Here is a 26025-nt window from a genome sequence, read left to right as displayed (position 1 = left end):
CGCCAATTCTCCAGTCAGCTGCTGTCATGCACGAATGATTAGAATGTTGATGACTATAGTACTTTAATATGTTACGTAAAAACATAATATAAACAGTTTCTATAACTACAACATGGTCTTTGGTTTTAATTGCTATAATGGCTCTCGGGTCTATTTTCAAAGGGTGATTTGCCTTCACCTGTTGATTTTATAGATCGCCTACAAAATTCCTGCATTCACAGGGCAGTAAATCAACATCAACCTTTATGCAATGGGAATTGTCATTTGTTTCCTGTCAACACCATTTCTTGCTGTCAGATGTTGTTCCCTTACTCTTAGAAGATAACAGTCACTAATGGGCTCCCTAACAAAAGCAAAAAAAAAAAAAAAAAAAGAGCCAAACTTTCCAAGCCCATTATTCAGAAAGAAAAGCAAGTAAGCGCAAACACATTCACACTGCATAAATGTCACAGCAGAAGAACAAAACAAGTTTCATGTTTTTAACACGCAGCACAATTTGTATACCCTGATTTCATTGGATTTGTGAAATAAATCAAGAAAGGCCAAACTTCAAGCATTCATACATGCCAACATGGAGACAACTTGGTTTTCTTCTGTTTTCCTTTCGAAAGCATACATGTACATGTACTTCAGTTGAGTAATTCTCATTAATTTTGCTACAAATACATGTGATGTAGATATTATGCAGCACATGAATGAATATGGAAGAGTTCCTTTCCAAAAGGTGCCAAATCCACTTCTGATGGTACTAAGAAGAAAAACCTGGATTTTTATCTCACATGCTTCACAGTCTTTTCATGCAGTAACTTAATGTCCCAGTATAATATCCTATAATGGGATAAGAAAACATGCCACAGAAAAATCTATGTGTCTACACTGATTTTATTGGATATTGTGGATTTAGCACCTTCTGGAATAAAAATATGTTTTGCATTGTGATGTACAACATGCACACACTAAGGTTTCTGATTGGATCCTGCTGGATTTAGCACCACTGTGATTTGGAACAAAACAGGAATAAAGTTAGCAACTTTTGGAACAAAACTGATTTTTCACGGGGTGATTTCTCCATTTTCTTGCAAGAATTTCAATACTTTGAAGCCTTTAGTGTATAGGAGTACTAATAACAAATACATGATGTTGAAAGTCCAATTTGCTAAAAATAGGATTTAGCGCCTTTTGGAAAGGAACTCTCCATATGTACAGTAACGTGATGGAACACATATTATACAATATATACACAATGTACTCATGGCTCAAATTGTTGCTAATTAATGCTATAGAACTCTCAACAAACAAAAGATATAGACAAAACAAAATAAAACAAAAAAAACAAAACACTGTGTGCACTTACTCCTTCAATCTGCAGAGAGAATGTCAAAGGTCATGCGAAAGGGGCAGGCAATGAAAGAGAAAGAAAAAAGGCAATAATAATGAGAGATGTCATGCACATGCAAATGACTGTACACTAAATGGCTACACATCTACAATGACTGAGCGACACAGTGCTATGACATAGTGATGACATTATAACTAAAAGAGGCGCATTCTAAAAGCTATAGTTGTATTGGGGTTCATGACAGTACAGATTTCTTTCTTTTTTTTTGGTGAGATTGTACAACAGTTACTGTTCATTTTCAAATAGCATATCATTGTATAACCATACCGATTATTACATAACATTTTTTTTTGTACCCTAGCTGATGGATAAATGAAAGATTAACTACTAAGCAGTTTGAATCTGACTCTTCATACTGACTTGCTTCAACATGGTTACAGGGCACCTTCAATCCCGCTGAGTGCAAATTAAAATGATGTTACAGAAAAACAGATATTTACCATTATGGGTTGAAATTCTACCTGGAAATGGTGCCGGCTAATGTTACAGTATTTAGTTATTGATAGAATTGATAGAACATCATGCAGAAATGGAGAGATGTTGAGACTATACAAGTAATGCAATCTTGCTTCTTTGTTAATATGATGAAAAGTCCAATGTAGGATCATTAAAGTCCTCACAACTCTTCCTACATACCTCTTTTAACCACTTACTCATCAGAAGACACAGTGCACAAATGCTTTAATAGTACTGTCAGCTAAAATTTCTCAAACATTCCAAATAGTGTTACAACAGTTAGTCAACAATACTGGTAACCATTAAGCCTACACTTACATTTATGTATTCACATGTTATATAAACATAAAATATGCATAATGATGTGTATGTGTGTATATCATATAGAGAGACACACCCACATAGATACACATCTGTCTCAAGGACTTCAAGAGCGTGAGTCACATTTTTGATGCATTTCATAGTACATGTAATTAGTTCATTAGTTTTAGTTATATCAGAACAGGGGAATTTGCTTTGCTGTATGCAGTAAATCTAGTAATGTGTACGCTCAGTATAAACATCGACTGTAAGCTGAACTGGATTAATTGTTAATTTGCTGAAGGGAAATATTCAATCAGACATGTATTATACAAAAATCAGTCCAGTAGTTAATGCTAGATGTAAAGATGGAGGGTGATATATTGTCAATGGTCTGGACTCAACTGGGACAAATTTCTCTGTTATTCTCTTTCAAATCCAAACATCATCTATAATTGCCACATAAAATGTTCAGGAAAACTTCTGAGAAGAAAAACTAGCTAGAATTTCACTAAACTTTATTTCATAGGCTTTCTTCACATCCTCAGAAATGATGGAAACATATTTTGAATAAAATAGAATAAAGGTTCTATCAAGATGGCCCATGTCACTGCTTTGCAACAGTTTGTATCACCATGTTGATGCTAGATCAGTGCATACAACAGTCATTTCTCCTATTTTCCTAAAGAGTCACACTGGTGTACACACAGTAATATTGATTCACATTAACATTGATTACAATAGCAAGTCTATTGACCATCTGACCTGGAATAAAGTATAAAATGACATTATTCAATGTTCACAACTTTAAGTCAAAGTCGATGTTGAAGTACAGATTTTGCTTTGAACAACAGGTCTGAGCTGAAATAATATAAACCATAGTCATAATGCCTGCCAAGTATGTATGCCTCTACTCCAAGATTGTTTGCAACTACACTTTGTGTAGTCTAATCTTCATGCAAATTCTTCATATGTATGTGAGTTACATGCTTAGAATGATGATATGTATTTCGATGGTGTTAAAACATTCATTTCTCTTTACCCAATACAGCCCCTATGCTTGTAAAGCATGAAATCAGTTAACATGAGAGAGCTTATATACATTGAGCATACATTACTACCACTTGGTTTCCATACATGCAGATTACAAAAACATGTTAAGAGTGTTAACACAGAATAGAAATTACTGAAAAGTAATGACTGGACATCTAGAGTTTAGAAAAAGAATGAGTCTTGAGTAGTGAAATCATGCTAGAGTTTGGAAAAGAATGAGTCTTGAGTAGTGAAAATCATTGCAAATGATTGACTATCCTTGACTAGTTTGAAGAGAAGCATTCTATAAATCTGTTGCCACGTTCTCAAATACTGTATATTCGCATACTTCAGATTCAACAGGGAATTCCAGGGGCGGATCCAGGAATTCCGTAAAAGGGGGGGGGGGGGGGCGTCTTTACAAAATTAAAGGGGGCACACATGCCCCCGTCCAATTTTTCTTTGTATTTCTTTTGTTTTAACAAAACATAAAGGGGGGGGGGGGGCATGCACAAAGTGCACCCCCACCTGGAGCCAGCACTGAATTCATTATAGAATAATGATCTCAAACTGTTGACAAGTGTAACAATGTGACAACAGCATTCCTCCAAGCACCCACTTTAAGTTAGGAGAATTAAAACATTCTTATCCCCGTACAAAAGGAACTGTGGCATGAAGGAGCTGATAGCATGAAATACATCACTGCCCACCACCAGAAAAGTGTTCCCATCAAAAAGACTAATCCAAAAGTTAGAAATGCAACATCTGCACATACAACGTAGCATGCACTAGAAGTGTTAGGAATTAAAGGGAGATATCCATAATTGTTTTGGTGTGTAATTGAAACAAGAGATCAGCAAAAGTTTGATAACGATCAGCCAATCACGAGTCATCTCCAATGTTTATATATCCTTCACAACATTTGGAAGAGTCATCTCACTCATAAGACCAAATTTTATTTCGCATCATTGCAGCCTTTTCATTTGCTTGGCAGACAAAAAAGACTGGATAATTTTCCATCCTGATTTGTGATGAAAGTTAAGTAATATTCTTTGCAGAATCTGAGAAGTTTCAAAGAAGATACTTTTAATCTGAGAAACGTATTTGTGTCATTTATGCACACACACACACATGAAAAATAGAAGTGAGTGTTGTACACAGTTGCCAGATGAAGAGACAACTAAAATATGCGATATATGTGAATGCTTGTTTAGATGACTTGCAAAACATTTTGATACCGTCACAATTTTGCACATGTGTCCAATTTGTCTCAATCTTTCACTGGTCCACTGTTTCACATTTACAGTACATGCATTCATGCCGCAGATATCTTCCCCTTGGGATAGAGATCCCTCTAAGTGTGAGAAAAATATATAATAATTTCCCTTATTAAAGTTAGAATGTTTTGATATGCATGCAGTTTTGTTTCACATTGAAAGCACAGAGTCTGGGGACTAACAAGTTCTTCCGCTTTTGCAGTGACTGGGCGCATAGGGAGAAGTTTGGCCACCTAGGGGGTAAAGGGACGAAAGACACAAACAAACATGCACAAAAACATACAAATGAACAAACAAAAACGTACAAACAAGTACAGGGAAATTAAAGCTGGAGGTGAATTGAAATGAAATCAATTATACAAATAATCAACAAAAAATTTCAGCGCCTTTAGCAGTTTCTTGCAAAACACGGAAAAAAAGAAGCCACAATCAAATTATTATACAGACACTTGATTTTCATGGGCATTATCTTGATGACTCACTTGACAACATGGCGTACAAAGCAGACAAAATATAGATAAAGACTAAAAGCAGACAAAATATGGACAAAGACTATAAGCAGATGACGTAAAAGCAAAATCTGTCAACGTCTCTATGGCTAATGCTTCATATTTCTGCCACAGGTAATACAAATATATCAAGCTACTCTTTTCCAAGAAAAGTACATGTCATTTATGGGTGGCATTTGTAGTTTCATGTTTTCTTTTCTAGGCTCACATATACACTACCCTATGTATGGTGTAGCTAATGTGCCTGTCCTTCATTTATTTTCATTTTCTCCATCATCATGATGCCAGGAAGTTGCATTTCATTTCAATGTTTTGATAATCTCAATTATATCTTTAACATAAGAGCATGGGTGAACAGATCATATAACAAAAGGAAATACAGGAGACTGTCAAGAAAATATATTTCTAGCCTTTGCTGTCTTTGAGAAGTACTCTTTTCACAGAAAAGAATACAGAAAAGTAAGTAAAAGTCCTATAGAAAAAAAAACAACAACCAAAATTGATTCCAAATGTGGTTCACATAAATTTACATGCTCTTTGTGAAAGGAGAAGACAGTTTGTTAATTTGAAGCCATGTGTCTGGATAAATATTTGATTTGATCCAGAATGTCTTGTTTAAAAAAGCGATTATATTGTGCTAACATTCAGTTTCCTCTATAGTGTTGGCATACACAGAAATTCATATCAAGAAGACAATATTGAACCTGCTCCTGTGTGCAGACAAAAGAGGAAAAGGGAAATTACATGATTTTCACAAAAAATACCTTTCACAGAAATACAACAACAAACTGACAATAGAATAAAGTTGTTGTTTTTTTTGTATACAATATAAGCAAAGAAAAATGGAGATCACACAAACTTCACTGATAAAGGTATACCCTTGCACTCAGGTCAACAGTAACAGTTCAGATTCTATACGTACACCTTCAGTACAGATTAAACGATACAGGGACATTATATATGCAGCTTCTGTTGCTATTGCAAAAGAAAAAAAAGAAAAAAGAAAGACATTCTCTCTGGTTTTGACTTACATGGACGTCTGACATCTTTTCTCCCTTTTTAAATTCTCTCCAGGGGAGTTCGGCTGCCAAGGCCGGGGCTGTATTTAAAGAAAAAAGGAAAACATGTAATAGTCCCATCCACAAGAGTTATTTTCTGCTCTTTCATAAATTTGTGGCATGACCTGAATTAAAAAAAAACTAGATATATCGCTACGGCTACTGATATGCCTCCGCCATAATGCATGGTTCTCCTAATAGGTCTATAGTACAATGTCTTGACAATGTGTGATGAAAGTTTCACACAATTGGCAAAATATCAAAATGACAGGTTTGACACAAATGTGCTGAATGTTCACTTTCCTAGAACTAGGTTCAATTGGATGAATGATTAAAATGTCAGAGTGCAGGTATTTGGGGAACTGATGATTTTTACTTGACTTTTGACCCTTTTATAAGTTTATGCATTGAGTAATTTTCAAGGTATTGAGAAAAAGTATAATTTCAGTATCAAATGGGAAAATAGCATTATCTAAACCTGGCCTTTGACCTTTGACCTCACAGTTCCAAAGAGAATCACTGTTAGGTTGAACATGCATAAATATGTTCATGATGATACCTTGAGTTACTTTCGAGATATGGAGGAAAAAGTGCAATTTAGCACTTTCACTTGACCTTTGACCTTTTGACCTTTGACCTTTTGGCAAGAAACTTCCCCAAAAATATATATTGGGTAATACATGCCATACATCAAGTTTAAAAAAAAAAACCCTTCAGGCATATTGCATTTTAAGGAAAGTAGTGATATTTTGAGAAGTTGACCTTGACCTTTGACCCCCGACCTTTGACCCATGACCCCCAACTTCCCTAGATAATCACTGCCCATCGGTACAAGCATATATACTAAATTCCATGAAGATACCTTGAACCATTTGCGAGATATGGTGAAAAACATGAAATTTCAATCTTTTTTTCACAAAATAACCTGTGACCTTTGACCTTTGACCCTGTGACCCTAAAATCCACACAAAGTATTATCCCCCAAGGATATACCCTCATACCAAGTTTGATGTAAAACCATTACACGGTTCTTGAGATATCGACAAAAACAAAACGGGACGGACGGACGTACGGACGTACGGACGGACGGACGGACGGACGACCCGAAAACATAATGCCTCCGGCCACTTCGTTGCGGAGGCATAAAAAACTAGAAATGTCGCAATGCCAACTGGTACGCCTCTGCCATAATGCATGGTTCTCCTAATACATTTGTAGGTCTATAGTACAATGTCTTGACAATGTGTGATGACAGTTTCAAGTGAAATTCAGCACTTTCACTTGACCTTTGACCTTTTGGCAAGAAACTTCCAAGAGAATCTCTATTGGGTAATACATGCATACACTAAGTTTCAAGAAAAATCATGCAGGCATTGCATAGATAAGAAGGAAATAGTGAAAATTTGAAGAGTTGACCCTAACCTTTGACCCCTGACCTTTGACCCCTGACCCCTATCTTCATGCATTGCATAGATATAGGAGAAATAGTGAAATTTTGAGCATTTGACCTTGACCTTTTGACCTCTGACCTTGAGCATGTGCGCCCAAAAGTTGATAGGCACAACTTCGCCCACTCGTACATATACATGCCAAGTTTCATTAGGATACCTCTAACATTTTTTTTTATACGCTGTCCACAAAATTGATTATGGACGGAAGGACGGACGGAAGGACAGACGGACGGACGGTCGGAAGGAAGGACGGACGAACAGACGGACAACCCGAAAACATAATGCCTCCGGTGACACTTCGTGGCAGAGGCATAAAAAGTAGATGCTACAGAACAGTGTATCACTCGGTTGAGGATCATCAGAAGTCTTTGATACCATTAAAATCTCGTAAATGTCCACTGATTTCCCTAAAAGTATTACATATTGATTTCCACTGACTAATCTGAGAATGCATTGATTCCTCTTTAACTTTACCAATTTCCAACAATACTAAAAGTCTGCTTTTCTCATCAGTATACTAATTTGCATTTTTTTTTGTGGTAAACAATAAAAAGGAATCACATTGTGCAATGTTTACTAACAGTCTAAAGACTTTTTTTCAGCTGTAGAAACCATCTCAATGTGACATTTCATTTGTGCACTGATTCTAAGGTGCTCACTTCTTAAGAATTATAATTTTACAAAACTATCAAAAAAAAGAAGAAGAAAAAGAATGAAGAGAGTGACGTTTGAGGTGTTATGGACAAGGAAGAACATCAATATCAGTCATGCACTGAATCTAACTGGTTCACATCTTCAAAGGTTAAATGCTATATACTACCAAAAAAAAATATATATATATAAATATACCAGTGAAAAACGGAGCAAAGAAAATGGGAATACACCGATGATTGATATTAGGGTATGATGTACAACATAGAATTTTAGTGCACAGTCAGAAACCATATTGTACGTGTTCACCTTTAACTCGTTGAGGACGAGTCCCAAGTATACTCGGGCAGGTGTCTATGGGAAATGTGTGTTGGAGCAAAATCAAACCATCCTATTACAAAGCGGGTTAATAATATTAAAATGTATATAAATATGTCACACATTTGTGTATACAAGGCTTGATTGCCGTGACTGTTTGGCATTATGTGAGCGGAGGCAATCACACTCTAAAGTACTGAATGTAACATAGATACGCACAAAAGTTATGAGTTTTGTTTTTGTTTTTTTAAATTAAATACAGTGCTGTGTTTTACCTGGTTCGATAAATGATGAGCACACTGCCAACCCCAGGTTGTGGTAGGACATTGGGTTCTCCCGGCTGATGGCCTCACGATGCTCGCTGTATTCAAACCTGCACAATTTGTACAATTATTTTACATTTGTTTAGTTCTTTTTATTTTTCTTTTTCATGAGCTGGGCATAGTACAATCAGGGCAGAGGAAGTTACTATGGACCATATGGCAAAAGGACAGTAACTTCTGCTGATGATATGAGCATTTATCAGGTACTGAATAATTAAGTGCTGCCAAGAAATACTGCTACCAATCTGGACATCATAAAAGACCTAAATCATCAATACATTGGAAAGACAAGCCAAGCAAACAGGGATTTTGTGCGCACAGGTATAAATAAAAGACCCTTGGGTCTGGTGCTTGACTGAACAATGCACTTTGCCTTTATGACACTCCACCTTGGGCAAACTGTTTGAAAAAAATCTTTCAAATTGGGAGTTGCTGCATGTCCCTTGGGCAACACCACCTAATATGGGGTATTTGGCGCAGGGTGAGCTTAAAATCAAATCAAAGTCTCAGTCTACTTAAAACATGTGTTTACAACTTATAAAGATATTCATTTGAAATTCACAGAGCAACAGTTTACAATCAAATTTCAGGATTTCTGCCTGTTATAATCATATCCTGCACTATTGCAAAACTGTCATGTAAAAGCAGTCTTTTCTGCACCAAAACCTCAGGACTGTCAAAACAAATTTCTCTGATCTGCATTCAGTGACTGGCATTGATTTTAAGCCTGTGGGCAAAGTTCAATGTCCCCTGCTTACTTGTGATGCGGAGACTCCCAGTATGCTGTGGCCTCATCCACAACCTGCTCTTCTCCTTCTTCTCCCTTCTCACCATCATCATCATCCAACTCATCTTCGTAATCATCATCCCCATCATTGCCATCGTCCTGGTGGGACTCAGAGCTTTCTGAGGTGTCTGAACCAGAGTTCTCCTCTGTTGAAACATGACACAGATACAATGGCATTCGTGCTAAAAGACAAAATACTTTCATATTTTTCCTTTGCAATACTTCAGTTATATTTGAGAGGGTGCTACGGCAAGATTAAACTACTCTAATGGATATTAGAACCGTACTGAAAAAAAATTATTATGTGGTTGAAGAGTCTACGAATGAACACTCCTAATGAAGAGTGGCCTAAATCTTGCAGCAAACTTTTAATGTGACTTTCGTCATTCATGTTTGCACGTGAATAAAACACATATTCGAGATATATGTTGAAGTGTCAGTGATAGCATGATTTGTGCTCACCTTCAGAGTACGTGGTCATGAAGGCACTTCCGCCCACAGTGAAAATCTTGCCCTCCTCAAGGTCACTCCTCTCACTCAGTTCCTTCTCCTCATCCGTCAGCCGACCGAATCTTCCTCCGACCTCACCTCTTGCTCTCCTGGAGCCAGCATCCCCCCTGCTGGCTCCCCTCCTCTGGGTGTGGTCTTCATCGTCAACCCCATCCTCCCTGGAGTCCCTGGCTGCTTCCCTACTCACGGCTGGTCGCTGTCTTGATCGCAGGATTTCTCTGGGTATTGAGCCTCTCCTTTGGGACTCTTTTGCCTCATGGGAGGTGTCTGTTTCATCTTCGTCCTTGTCCACGTCGGGTCTTCCTGCTCCTGATCGTTGTCCCTTCCTGCTGTCTCCTCCCCCTCCTCTGTCTTCTCCCTGCGAAGATCTCCCTAGCCGTCCACGGCTACGTAGAGCCAACCGTTGCTTGGCAACCCACTCCCCTTCCACAGCATTCTCATCTTCCGTGCTCTGCGTCTCATCGGTTTCCAGCCCGCGGAGTTCCTCCACCCTCTGGCCTCGTCGGTTGCGCATGGCAGCCTGTCTCTCCCTGTTCATACTCGGTCGCAGTCTCCTTTGACGTGATTGCCGTGAAGGTAGTCCATCATCTTTGTCATCATCATCGTCGTCATCATCATCATCATCATCATCTTCATCATCATCTTCAGTTGTCTGTCCTCTCCTGCCAGGCACTTTCAAGATGGATTTGGGTCTTGTGGTGGTGGTGCCTTTCTTGGTCTGGTGTGTGCCCACCCTCCCAGCTCTTGGACGTTCTCGCCTTTCTGTGGCTACCCTTGGTTGAACCGTCTGTGAAGCAAGCAAGAAGTAATGTATCCTCATATGCTCAAAGTAAGTGCTAACTACGTGCAACACAGCATATTGTGCTATCTGACACTGATAGTAAAATTAAGATTTAGATTCCTGGTTGGTCCATGATAGCATGTAATATCAGTTGGCTTCAGAAAATGTTGAATTCAATAGAGTATTTATACAACAGTTACAATGAAAACACACAGAACAATAACATCAATGTGTATTGGTGCATTTTACTTTCTATACAGAGGAAAAGTGTAAAACATTCCTTTTAACAGTATTTGCCGTCAAAGTAAAAAAAAACAACAAATAAAATGTAGCTATTAGAGCAAGAACAGTTCCAAAGAAAAATTGTTGTTCCTACCAAAGGGGAGTTCAGGTTTCTATAGCGACTCAGGAGATGTTCCATTCTGTCCTCCAGCCACACCACCCGCTTCCTGGCGGCACCCACATTGCCCTGCTCCTGGGCAGCTTGCTCCACCTCCACCTTGGCATACAGCAGCTCTGCACTCAGCTTTCTCACCACCTGTTGGCAGAGATAAACAAAAACATACACAAAAGACACACAAATCTCACAGGGTCTGCTATAAGTCAGGTTGCTGAATTGTTGAGGTCAAAACAACTTGCACAATGTAAAGACAAAAATACCATCAAGCACTTAGCTTCCTCATACCCAATGGGTTAAGCTGAAAGCAATGCATAGTTTGAAAATGGGGGAAAAAATAAAAAAGAACTTGGGACAAAACTTTCTCACCAAGTCTGTCTTTACACTACCTTTACCATTGGTTTCCAAGTGCAAATGATGCTTTACCAATGCCTGCCACTGCCCACCACGAAGTTGTGAAACTCCAGTAATATGTCTCTGAACTGCGTTGATTAATTTCATCATACCGGTCACAGGTGTTTACAAGTCAAACTGGGACTTTTGTGACGTTTCCTCCAATGCACCTTTACTAATTAACATACAATAGGATGTGTGTTGATATTCTAGATACTAGATAAGGTTTTTATTTTTTACAATGCACTCCCAAATATAATGAACACAGTTACAATGAAATTCCGGTTACAACAAAGGAATAATTCAGGCCGTAACATTATCCGCTCTATGTTTTTTATTGCTTACTTGTTCCGTTATAACAAAATTTCGATATAACAAAAGGAAACTGCTGGTCCCAAGGACTTCGTAATAACAGGAGTCCACTCTATTTTAGATTTTCTAGATCAGCCAGAATACTACCCAAATACTGAAGTTAACTTTGAGATATGCCACCTTGAGAATAAGAAGCATCTCATCACTCTGGAGCTTAAGTCTCTCCACTTCCTCCAGCCATGCTGCCTGCTCCTGCTGACTCCTACTGGAGACTACCATCATCATGGCCTTCTCCAATGCATCCTGGGTGTCTCTCACCAGGGATATCTAAAGAGAGGAAGAGATGCATTATGGGTAAGATAGAAAATTTAAAATACTATGGCTACAATGTTTGCCATGATGCAACATAAAATCGTCGGCTGAGAATGAGAAGGGCATTAAATTGCCACTAAACCCATAGTGTTCGAGGTAACTTAATGCCCTTCTCATTCTTAGCCGACGAAATGCAGAAAGTGAAATCTACTTTTATTTTGTATAGGGATGTCTACCAACCATACATATGTATTTGTAAATCTGTTGTTACAGTTCAATTCATTTGACTCAAATGTCTTTTTCTTTCACCTTTGTTTACGTAATGACAGGATATCACTGTTGATTTATAGAACTAGAGTTATTCAAAACATTTAAAGGCATTGAGTTGACAAACAGAGAGGTACATACATGTACATCATAAACAAAAAACAAGTTGGACCAGCATACATGCACTCTTTGAATGTAAGGAACAAATTTCAAAGCATACTGAGACTAAATAAACCACTCTTTGGCACCACAGAAACTGATGATATCTGATGATAAGTTCTATTGGAAACACTTTTCTTGCTCAACAAATGACAAAAAAAAAAAGAGAAGAGCTGTTGAAGTCTAACATTAACAATAAGTTGATTACAATGTATATGAGCTTGAATAAAGTAAAAGTTGTGCGAGACATGCATGGTTCAGCTCAGAATAGTCTTGTTTTCTGCAAACACTTAATCATACCTGATCATCAAGGAGAATGTCTGATCGATGTGCTACACGTTGGACTCTGGTAAGAGGTACACCGCTGGATATCTTTCTGGGTTTGCCAACAAAGCTCCGTTCCCTCTTCCGACTGGCACTGGCCTCTGCCAAGGTTGTCATCTTGTTTGCTGCAGTCAAAGTCAGAGTACATATAGGTTCTAGACCAGGATTCTTCAAACAAGCTGTACAGACTGTCAACTATGCTTACATATATCTAACCTTGAACTCTCTGCATTTTCATTCCTTCAGTATCATTTTATTCACATTCATGTTAATGTACGTATGCACAGTTTGAATACTGTAGTTTGAAAGCTTACAGGTGCATATACACTGTATTTTCTCATCTTTGTGATAGGCTACATCGCCCTTTGAAGTGAAGATTAAGAAAGAAGAAAAAGATATGATCACATACATTGTACATACAAACTTACTTTACTTTTCTGCGATATTCCCTGCCTTAGCTGAATCAAGTTTGCTGCCTGTATTTTGGTTTGCTGTATATTTTGCTGTATTCTATAAATTACTAGGCCTGGCTTCATTTCCGGGTCTGGTACTCCAGGGATAAATTGAACATCCAAAAACTATTCGCCATATTGTTGTTCATTGGGTTCATCGCAAAGCTGTTCTTTCAGACAGAATGCATTCTCAGTGTTTTAGGAATTCTAATTAAAAATTTCAGTGTGACAGATTTTTGACAGTTCGTTTTTTCATTGCCATCGGTGTAGACACTTTGCACTACATAAATTAAAGTATATGGGACTAGCGATCACTGTTGTTAGGGGTATAGTTGCCTGTTGCTACCAGGGAATGCAGAGGTGATTTTACGCTCGCTTGATTTGTTCTAATATAAATTTGTATTCTGTATGAATTCATATAACACCTGAAACTTAAATATGTACTTACCAGCGATCGTTTGGTGATTACCACGAGAATATAACTCGCCACAAATAGGGGTAAACTTTAGGTCGCACAGTAACTGTTCCACATCGTATCAACGCAATTGCCGCTAGTAACAAAATCCGAAAAGAGCGACTGTACGCACTGAGACTAGACTAAGCAGACTGACAATATTATGCTTCCGCTTTACATTGACCTTTTCTCTCGCAGCAACTAGCGAAGGTTGGTCATGAGAAAAATTGTGTGAACTATCGGCTAAAATCGCGAACATCCCTTACTATTTCTTCCTTCGAAACTCATTATGTTATTTATATGAATGGCAAATCTACGTTTGTATTATCTGAAGAAATGTAGGAAACCAGAAAGATGAATAAATCCTTTGACAACTGGGTCGTGGCCATTGCGGGTACGGCTTGTCCCTTCATCAGTAAATGCACGGTTTACTGAGCTGAGGTAATCGCAGCGTTGCAGCTCTCTCATCTAGTATCTCTTTTTCGCCAGCCATGGATTTATAAAAACTCCTAAATATCTTTCCTCTTTGTTGTTGAGATTTACAAGTAGATACAGGTGCTGGTGCTATATAAAACTAAAAATTGCAGTCTTTTTTCCTACTTGAAATCAATCCTAAATTGATAACAAAACGCAGAGAGAGAGAGGTGCTGTTTAGTGTTAGTATTGCATTGCTGCACTGCCACTGCACTGCACTGCCACTGGGCATGGGCATAGCTCGTGGGAAACTGGTCGGTCGCAGTCACTGCTTTTCATGGGACATGACACTGTAATAATGCAATAATCAATGATAATGCTAGTGGTACCTGTGCATATATGGCTGGTTAAAGTAGTTTAGTGTCCATCCCAGAGAGTGGTATAAAACACTGTAAAATATTTTTGTAAGAAATAAATTTTACAGTGGCAGATCCAGAGTGGAGGGGGGCACAAAGGGTGTGCGCCCCCTCTTTATTTTTGGTTTAAAGAAAAGAAAAAGAACAAATATTGGGGGGGGGGGGGGTCCATGCACCCCCCCCCTTTTATTTTGTAAAGGCGCATCCCCTTTAATTTACAGAATTCCTGGATCCGCCCCTAATAAAATACGAGGATCAGGATCAGAATAGCGCAATCATTCTAAAATAAATGCTAACATTAGGTGTAGATCTGTATTCTAAATTATATTAAAGTGATGTATTTGCAATGCATAACTGCATGCTGTAGACATGTTGACATTTTATCTTCAGTACGAGCTGAAATTTTCACGATGGTTTTATTTTTGCAAATTTCGCGAATCGCCTTTGAACTGCGAAAATAACACGCGAAAATAACGCGCGAATAAGTAAGTTTATAATTAGACCTTCGCAACCGCGAAATTAACAACACGCGAAAATGTCCTCCAAGTAGCAATTCATGAAAATATTTGTACTCGAAAATTTCAGCTCGTACAGTATATGCAGCATCAGTTCTCCTTAATTTGTCAAACATCTTTATTACAGCACTCATTATAGTGAGTCATACTCATAGTCATACCAAGGCTCAATCATGTGCAAAAGTGTAACATTAGAATCTATATATAGGTTTCTAAAATTTTGTATACATGTAGATCTAGTTGCTGGTCGAATTTTGGACTGCGTTGTTGTCGAATTATGGGCGGCTTGTGTAAACCTCTGCCAAAGAAGGAGGAGGTTATGGTTTTCTCAGTATTACTATTGGTTTATTTGTGTGTTTGCAAAATAACTTAAAAAGTTGAGGAAGGATTTGAATGAAGGTGTACTTTGGCTTTACAACAATCTTGTTATGAAAAGTATTGAAAGATCTACCTCTGTGCTAGTGAATTTCATATTAATGCAGAAGCTAAGCAGACCCATAAGACTGCCGGTGTGTGGTTCCCACCCCACTTTGTTTCTCTGAAAGTCTTTTGATTAGAGTCTGCACATAGCACCATTCATACAGCAGAAGCTGCATAGATCTGCAGAGGAGTTTTGAATAGTAGTACTACAGTATAAACTCAGTGTAACGAGATCCTTGGGACCAAGACAATTTGTTCTTTATATCAGATATTTTGTTATATCAGAAGTCAATAAACAGTACAAATCAAAGGAAATAAACTCATTGGGACTGGAGAAATAAGTTTGTTACATAAGGTATTCTGATCTCTGTATATTGAGTTTCCTCTGAACTCTTGTCTTGCACACTGACACTTCTTCAGTGTGCTTTGATTTGTCATTTATATATGGCAATGTTTATTGGCAAACTAAGCTAAAATCAACGGAAAAGGTGATGTGACACACACCTACTCAGTTGTCATTTCTTTGTTACTGGCTGTCAGCATAACGTCCTACATGTGAAGAGGATATGTTTCTATACCTTGTATTGAATTTTGTTACACTGTCTACAATCACTTTAATATTTCCATGGACATATTGCCATTCATACCATTTTTGCAACATCTTCCAGGCCACCATGGTGCGTATGAGCGTTCTGGCCGATGCTCTACGGAGCATCTGCAATGCTGAGAAGCGATGCAAGCGTCAGGTGATGATCAGGCCGTGCTCCAAGGTTACTGTCAAGTTCCTGATGGTCATGATGAAGCATGGTAGGTACCTCATTACTGAAGGGGATGGTATAGTTTTGGTTGATTCCTGGCTTCAGGTTTTTAACTATTTTGGTGTGATAATGAGAAACGTCTAATTAGATATGAAAGAGCATGTAATTCCAAGAGTAATTCTGCATTTATGTGATGGAAATTGTTTTTTAAATGGCTGAGATATTCAAAACAAAGCGATAAGATGGGACCCACCTTTTATGAGGATCGCTTTGTTTAACTTTTTAATTTTTTTTGATATGTCAGGATTTCAACACCAATTTTCATCAAAAAACTTTGAATTCGTTTTAGAATGATATGCTCTGTAACATTTTGTAAGTGGTTTCTCAGTATCTCTCAAAAAGTTGAAAATCTCAATCCTCATCTCCACCAGTACTATTTTATCCCTTTAATCTAGCTATTAAACTTGTGACTGTACAATACAGTGGAACCTTGCTATTATAAAGCGTTTGAATGCAACAAGACTCTTGTAACAAGGTAATTTTGCAAGTCCTGGCTATTTATATTTCTTTTTTTTTCTTTTTTTTTTGTACCCTGATATACAAATATTGTAGTGAGAAACCTGATGTCACAAGATAATTTTTATTCTTTTGAGTAAATGTTTTGTCCACCCCAAATGAAATAACTTTTCTTTTGTGTTTGTATGGTAATGGTCAGTGGGATGAAGCACTGCCATTGTTATCTGTAATGGTGCAAATCATTTCTTTCGGCATCTCTTTCAGGGTACATCGGAGAGTTTGAGATCGTGGATGACCACAGGGGAGGCAAGATTATTGTCAATCTCAATGGCAGGCTGAACAAGGTGAGCCAACAAAGGTTTTCTGTCTTCTCAGCTAGATTTGCATATGCTACCAATAGTGGATTTTAACAAGTTTTTAATTAAATCTTTGTGTGTCACGCTTGCACAACTCAGTTGCCAGCTTGCTAGCTTTGCATACTTTGCTCAGCTGGACAGCCACGCATGAACCAATATGTTTGTAATACTGACCATTTGCGAGAAAGAGCCATACCCTTGTCATAGAATTTATCTCACAGCAAAGCTTGCAGTTTTCCCTGCAATTTTGTTGTTCTGCATTTATAGCAATAATGTTTCTATGAAAAGTCATATGGCGTTGAAACACAGAATGTTTTCCAAAAGCACTCATGTTGCAATCTCAGAATAACGTGGCACATGAGGTTTACACCATGGCACACAAAGATTTCAGTTGTATAATGTGCAATCAATATTGCAAAATTCTTAGTGTAACAGAATTGTCAGTGTACCAGATCATCTGTCATCACACAAGTGTGTTGAGCATCGGTAGTATGGTGTGATGGACGCTTGTAAAATTACATGGTATTACGAGTTATCAAGCAAAGTTGACTATTAAATCAATCAGCTGGTGCATAATGTGTACCTTGGATGACAGTTTGTTGCCTCAATAACACAGTTGAGCATGTGACAAGCATTTCATATGAGGAAAAACATTGTTTGCAAGTTGGTCCTTGTATGGTGGGATGGTCGAATCTAAGATCGTGTCAAAAAATTCTTTTTTGTCCAGGGGTCTGTTTCATGAAGACATCACATAAAAGTCTTTACATAAATCTCAGAGATGCCAAAGTTGCTCATATGTAGCTATGAAAGACTTTCAAATTAATTTTATGAAGTCTCTTATAAATAATTGTCTTATTAACAGAAAGTACTTCAGAAGACTTTCATGAAATGGACCCCAGTTCTCCTGTACGAGATTCTTTTATTTTTAGGAAGATGGTTTTGTCTGGATTTGAGTTTTAAGAACATTGTAGACACCTTTAAAGTGCAATTTCTGTTCACTGAATATACCATGCAAAGCTTGCCAAGTCACTGATTCTGCAGAAGGCTCCCTAAAATGCTAACTATTTTGTGAGCCCTGACAAAAGAATTTACAAAACTTCCCTGATTTAACCCTAAAGGGGCCGGGCTTTTTTGGCTATGCTCAGACCAGGGGGGGAATGGATTCCGGGGGGGGGGGGGGGGGGGGGGCCCCCCTGCAGCTACATGTACATTTGTACTAGCGCATCTTGTCTGAGATCTCGGCCATCGGTGGTGCGTTCGTGATGAAATTTTGCGTGCGTGAGACCCGCGTCATAATCTACAAGATTGTGTCATAAGATTTTTTGAAATAATCAATTTCTAATTTTAATTAATTAATTATGCAAATTAAGCTCAAGATCATATTTTAGCCTAATTAAAAGCATTGAGAGTCTAATTTTTGATCTGTAAATCTGTTTTAGCATATTCAACAATTGTACATCACAAAAACTTCCAAAACTCATTTCAATTCTTATGTATTTTATTGTTTTCAGAATTTCTTATGTATTTCTTTGCTTTTCAACTTTTGTGTTTTCTTTGTTTTTTCATTGGAAATTGTCACTGACTACTTTTCTACCATAATTAGCACAAAATTAATCAATGAAAGTGATCAACTGTAAAAATAATCAGGTTTTTATGACTTTCATGACAGAGCACTGTTTTCCATAGGAAATGTACACAAAATCACAAAATTGTGCCCGTTTTGGGGCGACATTCCGTTACAAAAATGGGCGTGGCTTCACAAAAGTATGCGCGGACGTTGCAAATTTGGTCTCAAAAGTTGCGCGAGACTTGAACAAACAAAGTCAAGAAGCCTCGCGACGAGGCCTTCTCGCGTTACAGAATTATAGCGCGAAACGTCGAGGGGGGGGGGGCGGATTCCGCCCCCCCGGCCCTTTTAGGGTTAAGAAGTGTTATTACCCATGTAAATGCCTGTAATGCACTACAGTGCACTCCCGTTATAACGAACACGACTAAAACGAAATTCCAGGTACAACGAAGTAAAAATTCAGGCTGTTACATTATCCGCTCTATGTACTTTTATTGTTTATTTGTTGTTTGGTTATAACAAAATTTTGATATAATGAAAGAAAACTGCCGGCCTCAAGGATTTCGTTATAACGGAAGTCCACTGTATCAGCATCTCCCTGAAAGCTCTTTAGAATTTTCCTGATTTTGATGTGTTTATGTTGGCAGCAGCCCCTTACCACGTTGATCTGTTATATATCATCGCTGGGTTGACAAGACCTTGCATTTACAAAATGTAAAATGTTCCGGAGAGCACCAAAAAAAAAAAAACAACAACAACAACAAACTAGCAAACAAACAAACATGGCAGCCAAAGCACTATGTCAAATGGGATAGCCTTTCCTTTGACATGCCTGGTGTCTTCATTTTTTTTTTTTTGGGGGGGGGGGGGGGCAAGACAGCTAGGATTTGGAAAGGACATCACTTAACTGATTTTCTGACCATAAATTAAAAAAAAGAAGAAGTCATTTTCACTAAAATTTGAGATACAAGGTCTTGGCACCCCAGCAACAAATTATACTGGTAATGCTTCCTTTCTTGATGAACTTTATGACTTGTTCTTCCCTGTCCTCCCAGTGTGGTGTGATCAGTCCCCGCTTTGACGTCTCCATCAATGATATGGAGAGGTGGACCAGCAACCTGCTGCCCTCCAGACAGTTCGGGTAAGCTTCTTGACACCACCTCCCAGCCCTTTGCTATGGACGGTTCTATTTGTTGTTAGGTAGTAGGACATGAAGTATAAAGTTCCTTAAACAGAGTTATTCAATTGAATTGTTTTTCTAAGATGCAAATCCCAGGAAAGAATTATGTTAACGATAAAGCGAGAGAGAAAATGAAGATGGAAAATAAAGAAAATATAGAGCCGATCAACTTGCAATGTTTATTATATTAGAACATGTGCAGTGACAAATCATTGATTAGCTTGTAAAAGGATGAAATGATGCTTAGCAGGCTTTGCAAAGAGTTTGTGATCATACAGAAGAGTAATGCTCTTTACTTTTCCGTAATATTTAGTGTAGCCTTGAAGGGTAACAGTAATAGTTATCATGGAAATGGCGATTATTCAAATGAGAACAAATGCGTATGTCCAGGGTACTAAGATATAGTACTTCCATTACCCAAAATATTGCATAAAATACCTCCTCATGTGCACTTCTTAGTTGGTATTTCTCAGAATTGTTCGTGGGAGATATTGCAGTGAGAGCATACTCAAGTTGGAAGTTACTTTGAGGGATGTCTTGAAACTGAAGAGAACAGGTTATTTAAATCTTTTGTTAAATTATTAAGATGATAGCAGGGTTGTTGCTAAGGATATATAAAACTCTTCCTTGTATGAGAATCATTTTTTTTTTTACCAAGATATTCTTTCCTATCAAGATATGTGCATGATACAAGTTTTTCCCTGATTGTGTTTTTAATCTGCCTGATTTTGAATAATGAATTTGGCTGCCATAGGTAAGTGAAACCAGATTATGATTACCCATGGGCCTCTCAAACTGTGCATACATGTAATGCTTTCCCCATTCCGTTTTTTCTCCAGATACGTTGTCCTCACCACCTCAGGAGGCATCATGGACCATGAGGAGGCAAGAAGGAAACACGTGGGTGGCAAGATCCTCGGCTTCTTCTTCTGAGTAGGCAGAGAGGAGCAGGAACCGTGGGGTTGTAAATTATGAGCCAGAATAAAATGCACTAAAAAAACATCATTCATTGACTTTCTCTCACCAGTCTGTTTTTTGGGTGGTCTTTTTGAGGAACAGAAATTTTTGGGGATGAAGTTGGCAACATTAGGGAGCTTTAGATTTTTCATACCCTTACATTTGGGGGGGGGGGGGGGGGAACCTGTTCTGCACATGCGCAAAATTGCCTACCAAAATAGATCTTGCATTTTCTGGGAGTTTTCATGGTCGGTTCTGGGCCATTTTTGGCGTCTGCTCAAATCACGATGCAGAGAGCTACTTGATGCATTTGATTGATCATATGGGGAGCCATTTCACTTTGTATAGGCTTCATCCTTGCGTAATCTAAAACTACTTTGCAACGCGACGCAGGGAGAAAGGAGAATGGCCAACACAATTGTCTCAACGTCGCATATCTAAAGCTCCCTTTTATCCGTATGTGGAGTGCTTGAGCTTTGAGTGTTAACCAGTGGAGGATGTTTTAGAGTGGATGTGCCAAAGGTAGCCCACTTCGCTAGCTATCACTGTAAAGGGTCTTGTGTTTGTGTGAGTGGGGGGGGGGGGGGGGGATTGGGGAAATGTAGTGGTGGCCAAAAGTAACAAATTGTACATGGAATATACGAGAACTTCTACTGTGTTGTCATGTTTCATCAACCAGCAGAGACAGTGTCATCTATGTTGAGATGCTGTATGGACTTGATGGTGATAAAGGGTATCTTTAGAAAGAGAACCATGACTTTCAGTGTATCGCACCAAAGGGTACTGGTACTTTGATTTTGAATAGTGTAATTACCAGTCATTCATGACTGGCCGTTTTATTTGACAACTCTTGAAACGTGGCTGCTGTCTTCAGGCATTTGTAAGCAGGGGACTGAATTCAGATGTTTGTGTGTGCGGGCTGGTGGAATGTCTGAGGACTGTACAATGTGAGAGACTGTGTGTGTGTTTGTCATCCACTGCACTCGACACAACCAATTTAGAGAGAATGAAGATTGAAGAACTTAACATATAAAGAGTTTGCAAAAACTGATAAGTCCATGTTTGCCAAATGGAGATATTTGCGATCAAAGGTCAAGAAAAATGAAGAGAATTATAAGAAATTTTTGCTTCTTTAGACCATAACTTCAAAAATGTACCTTTATATGTAGTGACCAATATATCATTTAAAAGGTATTATTTTGTACTTTATGACAGAGATCTTACTTCAAAATCTTCAAAAATGGACTTATCGGTTTTTGCAAACAAACTCGTCATATTTAGTCTTGAAAATGGAATGAAAGGGAGGAGATACAATAATATGTATGTCCACTGCATACACATCAACTGGCATGCTCCACATACACCAATGCAAACATAAGTCTTCTCAACCGTAAATCTTTCCGGCCACTCATACCAAGCTCGCACACATCTCAATCCTCTCGCATACAGTCGCAACTACCATGGTCACAAACAAAAAATGAGAAAACTTTGAGATCCTGTGTCGTACTATAGCCTGCCCACAAAGGCAATCTGTCCTACATGGTAAATTTGCTTTGTGTATCCTCTATATCATGACCACTGCAGGAATGGATATACTACATCATTACATCTGTACCTTGCTGCCAAACTTATCACTTTTTTTTTTTTTTTTTTGAAGGGGGGGGGTGGCTGAATGGCAGAACAGAATAGGAAGGTTACATAACACATACATGGTAACACAGACACAAACAAATGCACTTCATAATAATGTACTGAATCTTTAAACTGCAGCAAATGTAGTGTTAGTCATTGACAAAGAATTGACAGTTATGATTGGTGTTTGCGTGAGAGTTCGAGGTCCTTATGCTACATGAGAGTTTTAAACAATCCAAACTCAGTAGACGCCACAAAATAAATTACATGACGCAGTTTCACAGCTTTATTTACAAAAACAGTTCATTGACACGAGGGATACCATGCTTTGTCCTTAAGTTCATACATCTGAGGTGAAAAATATAAGTACACTAGTGAAATTAGCAATATTAGTGTAAGGCATGCAGTTACTTTACACACAACACCTGTGAAGAATAGCCTGGCACTGCTAATTTGTTGATACATTGCGTACAACTCGAGTCAACCAGATTGCAATAATTGTTACATTCATAGTGACTGTTCTATTTACAATGGTGCCAGAGTCGTCCAAGTTGCTCCATGCACTTTCAGCCTCGAGTGTACTATCCAAATGACTTTCAATCTGCTGACCTTTTGGCATTGCATGACAGTGTGAGTAAGCCCACAATTTCTCACTGCACTACATGTACTACATGTACTTATACTCTTCTACAAAGAAACCTCGATTTTAAGGGACTGTACAGTACTGGTTGAGGTGGGGATTCATGTTTCGACCATTCCTAGGTGAGATAATGGGAACCCTCTTATGAAATATGAAAGAGAATGTAATTTTACAAAGGATTCAATGTTTATTTGATGAAAATTGGTTTTGAAATGGCTGAGATATCCAAAAAAGTGATAATAATAAAAGGCGACAGGCCACAACTTTATTAGGATCTCTTTGTTTCACCTTGTTTTTGGATATCTCTGCCATTTCAAAACCAATTTTCATCAAATAAACTTTTGATACCCTTTAGAATTGCATGCTCTTTGACATCTCATAGAGTGGTTTCTGAATATCTCGCAAAATGTTAAAAGCTAAATCCTCACCTCGACCAGAACTATACACACCCTTTAAAGAGGTCAGACATAAAAAACCTGTTACATCAAGATGATTTTGCAGAGCCCAACTCTTTATACATTATTGTACATATATTTCTTTGTTTCTATTCCCTGATATAGTGAGAAATGTGTGATAAAAGGTTATTGTTTGTAGGTGCTCGTTAAAGCTAGGTTCCCCTGTAATCACTTCAAATTCCTTACAGGAACCTCAGAGATGTCTCGCCCATGAATGACACAAATATGACACTGTTGCTAGAGTAAAAACAGCTGTTACGGGTAGCATATATTGTATGCCAAGTTTCATATTGTGATTTTTAAGACACCATCAATTTTCTTAACGTCCAAAAACAGCTAATAATTGAAAGTGTGAAGTTTTGCTTGAAGTTTGCCCTAAAGGCCAGCACATATGACCAAAATAAGACATACAATATAGGATTATTAACATCACTGACAACAATAAGTGTGTGTGTGTGTGTGCACTACTATGAAGATAGTGTCTGAAGGAAATCTTGCCGAATATCTCTGATAAAATGTCCCCGATGAGGACATGATGAATGTCAATGATCTGAGAACAATACATGTACAATACTTCATCTGCTCTGCATACAGCAGCTGGAAATCATATTTACAAGCTCATGATGATGACTGTGCTACGACAAGTTTTCAAATGTGTCTCTGTTTTGAGTTTTCACTGCTTTCTAGTTGAAGAGGAAGTTTCTTAATTTTCCTAATGATTCCATAAGTAAGCGTACAGACAGATTGCCACTACTTCACAATTACGATGACATTACTAAAAATAATCCTGACAAGGCTATTCAACTACTGGCGAAAGAGCCAGTTATTCCAGCATTTATCATTACATTTATCTCTCACATACAATGGATATTAGTTAAAAAGATCTTCATTAACTTTGTATGGGACAGAAGAATGCTCCACACTTTGAGCAAGCACATAAGTCCCAAATGGAGTAGCATTCTACTGACTTCATTGTTAATGGTTACAGACAGTGTTAATTTTACTGAGAGGGGGGAAAAGAATTGACCAATGGGGACAAAACTTAAGCACTGATATGACATTTGAGATATAACAACATCTGAGATAATGTCATCCAATATCCAAATGATCTGATAAAAGCATGTACTGTACATAAATTTTAATACAATTAAGTTATTGTTCATTCTCACTCTGGCAATATGCTATTGTATCATGCCATACACTTAAAAAAAAAAAAAAAAGGAGCAAGATATCATGAACTGTTTGATGTCAGTAACAGCTTTTGCGATTATGACATGCACACAAAGATACTCTCACATGGTTCCTACAAGCTGGAAGGATTGAAATTCAAGGTCTTTTCAAGGAGTTAATGGACTTATTTTTAGTTTTGCTGTCTTCAGTATTGACGCTGGGGGGAATACGGGACAAATCAAAGGATTGAAATTCAAGGACTTTTCATGGAGTTAATGGACTTATGCTTATTTTTGCTGTCTTCAGTATTGATGCAGGAGGGAATACGGGATAAATCAAATGATGAATTTCAATGTCTATTTCTTCCAGTTCCAGTTTATCGTGAGTTTTCTATAAAAAGGATAGAAAGAGCTACAGAGCATACTGAACTGAAGAACCATATATCTGTGATGGGAATACAAAATTTTGGTTAAAAAATAAAAAAATGTGAAGACTTGCACTCCACAATTCAGGCACAATGAACAATACATTATTCAAAATTTCCAGGTGAAACAATTTAAATGTTAAGCACATGGATAATGGCAAATCAAGGACTTGGGTTGGAGGGGTAACCAAATATGGTCAAAGGCTTGCATGAACCCTGTATCACACAAAATTCCTCTAACAGATGAAGAGGAGCTCAACATCTTAGATGAATATACATGTAAGCATTCCAAATCTTCAGTTCTCACTCTTTCCCCACTGCTTGGCTACCCAAAATGAAAACCTGGTGGTAATGCTTTTTCAACCATTTATACTCACTCCTTAAAATAAGAAAGAAAATAAATAAAATGCAGTGCTGCAGTGAGAAAAAAACACATTGTATTCGTCAGGAAATTGGTGGATCTGAGAGAATACGGTAACAGATGACATCTGATACGCCATACAAATTCTCTGCATTTGACAATTCCTCTCCAAAAAGTCTAACAATTCTTACAAAGGAATCCATCTTAAGCAAGTCCAAACAAAGGCTAAGAAATATGGAGTGTAAGTTTTTAATTGATGGACCAAGGTTTGATACAGACACATTCGTTACTAACATATTGTCAGGTAGGTAAAAATAAATGC

The 26025-nt window shown here is 37.9% G+C and overlaps 2 protein-coding genes across 2 annotated transcripts in view; one reads left to right on the top strand and one right to left on the bottom strand.

The window, feature by feature from the left end:
• LOC139741082 (uncharacterized) overlaps window positions 1-14004 on the bottom strand; it is a 34863-nt gene extending 20859 nt beyond the window's left edge. Inside the window, exons 1-10 of the mRNA XM_071651671.1 lie at window positions 13917-14004; window positions 12993-13141; window positions 12135-12281; window positions 11229-11390; window positions 10024-10858; window positions 9533-9707; window positions 8727-8824; window positions 6005-6072; window positions 4647-4697; window positions 1355-1363 (exon numbers count right to left, since the gene is read on the bottom strand). Of these exons, the coding sequence (XP_071507772.1) occupies window positions 1355-1363; window positions 4647-4697; window positions 6005-6072; window positions 8727-8824; window positions 9533-9707; window positions 10024-10858; window positions 11229-11390; window positions 12135-12281; window positions 12993-13133 (1686 nt within the window). The 5' untranslated portion in view covers window positions 13134-13141; window positions 13917-14004. The remainder of the gene's footprint in view (window positions 1-1354; window positions 1364-4646; window positions 4698-6004; window positions 6073-8726; window positions 8825-9532; window positions 9708-10023; window positions 10859-11228; window positions 11391-12134; window positions 12282-12992; window positions 13142-13916) is intronic.
• Window positions 14005-14109: 105 nt separating this feature from the next.
• Window positions 14110-21069, top strand: LOC139741089 (small ribosomal subunit protein uS8). The gene is made up of 5 exons (XM_071651679.1): window positions 14110-14132; window positions 16356-16494; window positions 17226-17305; window positions 19940-20025; window positions 20904-21069. The coding sequence occupies exons 2-5, from the start codon at window positions 16362-16364 to the stop codon at window positions 20995-20997; spliced, it is 393 nt and encodes a 130-aa protein (XP_071507780.1). The 5' UTR covers window positions 14110-14132; window positions 16356-16361; the 3' UTR covers window positions 20998-21069.
• Window positions 21070-26025: the final 4956 nt, after the last annotated feature.

The sequence above is a fragment of the Diadema antillarum genome, unplaced genomic scaffold, assembly GCF_040938485.1.
Source record: "Diadema antillarum isolate AM-2024a unplaced genomic scaffold, OU_Dant_1.0 seq00000901_RagTag, whole genome shotgun sequence".
Taxonomy (NCBI): Eukaryota; Metazoa; Echinodermata; class Echinoidea; order Diadematoida; family Diadematidae; genus Diadema; species Diadema antillarum.
Note: the sequence above shows the minus strand (reverse complement) of the source record. Positions and strands in the feature narration are given on the sequence as shown.

What these genes read in the sequence shown, in the direction of transcription:
- LOC139741089 (XM_071651679.1), top strand. Translation starts at nt 16,362, where the DNA reads ATGGTGCGTATGAGCGTTCTGGCCGATGCTCTACGGAGCATCTGCAAT. An exon ending in GATGGTCATGATGAAGCATG is followed by an intron (nt 16,495 to 17,225) that starts GTAGGTACCTCA and finishes CATCTCTTTCAG; the next exon opens with GGTACATCGGAGAGTTTGAG. An exon ending in CTGCCCTCCAGACAGTTCGG is followed by an intron (nt 20,026 to 20,903) that starts GTAAGCTTCTTG and finishes TTTTTTCTCCAG; the next exon opens with ATACGTTGTCCTCACCACCT.